The 1,920-nt window shown below is 33.5% G+C and overlaps 1 protein-coding gene across 1 annotated transcript; it reads right to left on the reverse strand.

The window, feature by feature from the left end:
* Positions 1-1,376: 1,376 nt before the first annotated feature.
* On the reverse strand, positions 1,377-1,904 carry LOC124893789 (uncharacterized protein K02A2.6-like; the record flags this gene model as incomplete). Its single annotated transcript, XM_047404640.1, has 1 exon — positions 1,377-1,904. A coding segment is annotated over exon 1 (528 nt), but the record flags the coding sequence as incomplete, so codon positions are not given.
* Between the last annotated feature and the right edge of the window lie 16 nt (positions 1,905-1,920).

Raw genomic sequence — 1,920 nt, forward strand, 5'->3', positions numbered from 1 at the left:
ATCATTATCATTCTGAATACCTTTCTTTACTTTGAAATGTTGTCTTTGTATATCGACCCTTTGTCTTGCTTTGTACCATTAAAGAATTTGGTATCAAGTTTGGAGTCCTTTCTTACTTGACTTGACATAAATTTGACACGAAAATACACAAAAGATGACAATAATTTTTCGTTTGACGACAAAGACACAAAAAATCAAAATCAAAATAAAATAAAAAGAAAAGAAAAAGATAATAGACATCTCTTCTTCTATACAAAAAGAAAAACTTATCTAGGTATGGAAGTTGACTCCAATGATTATGACATGTATTTTGAATTACACAAACAGATCTAATCACCAATCATTATTAACTTTTGCCCATTTGTTGAACTTGAAATTGAGTCAATCTTGAACTTGTTCCTTTTGTATTATAATTTTCCTTCAGCTAATGACACTTCAATGGGTTTTTTCCAACAATCCTATCTCATTTTCATTTCTTTCTCATCTCACCATCGCCTTATGGTTCCCAAAAGGGTTTTCACCAATAAGACTCTCTCATTTCATTTTTCTCACAACTCACTGTCGCCTTATGGTACCCAAGAGAGTTTTCACCAATAAGACTCTCTTATCATTTTTTTAAAGAAAATAAACACCCAAAATATGAAATATCATGCACCTATAAGATGTTAAGCCTTGACATTATCAAAGATTGATCTGAAGGTCTTTCTTTGGTTGTAACTTGGCTTTTGGAAAGGATTAAAATTAAAAGGGCGACATGAGGCTCAAAAATTTACATAACATTGGGTGAAGCATACAACTTTTGGAATCGACTCTTTTAAGGAAGTAAAATTTTGCCCCAGTTTTATTTCATTCTAGGTAACTTGAAATTTTTTTTTTGGTCGGACCAAACCTAGAGTAGGGCTGGCTACGTATCTTGTCATAGCAAGAATCAGGTCAATCGTAGTTCAAGAAAGTCATTCTTTTGCTTGCTTTTTGGATTTTCGATCATTTTTTTTCAAATTTATTCTTTTTTTTTCCAACTTTTTGACTTTAATTTGATTCCAAAAGAGGGGTACGAGGAAAGATAAAAGCTCAAAAAGGGTAAGCAAAGGTTGATATATTATTCGGACAGTAGAAAAGAATGTCTTCATTATTTCAATCTTTTAAAATACAACTACAAAACATATATAACATAATTGTACATGAATATCATACATAATATCTCTTAACTGCATCAACATTGATTGGTATTCCTTCCATTTTGCCTTCTACATCAGTCAAATATAATGCACTATTAGGTAACACCTTCTTCACCATGAACGGGCCTTTCTAATTAGGAGAAAACTTGTCTTTGGCTTCAATATGATGGGGAAGGATGTGTCTTAGTACTAACTAACCGGTTTCAAATTCTCTATGTCACATCTTTCTGCAGGTATAACCACTTCAGTTCCATACACAAGTGAGTTAGGAGTTGCATCTATTAAAGTCCAAATTGTAGTACGATAACCCAATAAAGAAAAAGACAACTTTGCATGCCATTGTAGGGATCCTTGTACCATTTTGCAGAGTATTTTCTTTAGATTCTTGTTGGCAGCTTCCACAGCACCGTTCGCCTTCGGGCGATAAGGAGTTGAATTCAGATGCATAATCTTAAATTGTTGACACACTTCTTGCATCATATGACTGTTGAGATTCGCAGCATTATCTGTGATAATTATCTTTGGAATGTCGAATCGACAAATGATGTTGGAGTGAATAAAATTGACTACTGTTTTACTAGTCACAGACTTAAAAGTCATTGTTTTTACCCACTTCATGAAATAATCAATGGCTACCAAGATAAACCTACATCCATTCGAGGCCTTCAGTTCAATTGGTCCAATTACGTCCATTCCCCAAGCCATAAAAGGCCATGAAGCAGTCATTGTATGCAACTTAGAT

Source organism: Capsicum annuum, unplaced genomic scaffold (assembly GCF_002878395.1).
Source record: "Capsicum annuum cultivar UCD-10X-F1 unplaced genomic scaffold, UCD10Xv1.1 ctg65112, whole genome shotgun sequence".
NCBI lineage: Eukaryota > Viridiplantae > Streptophyta > Magnoliopsida > Solanales > Solanaceae > Capsicum > Capsicum annuum.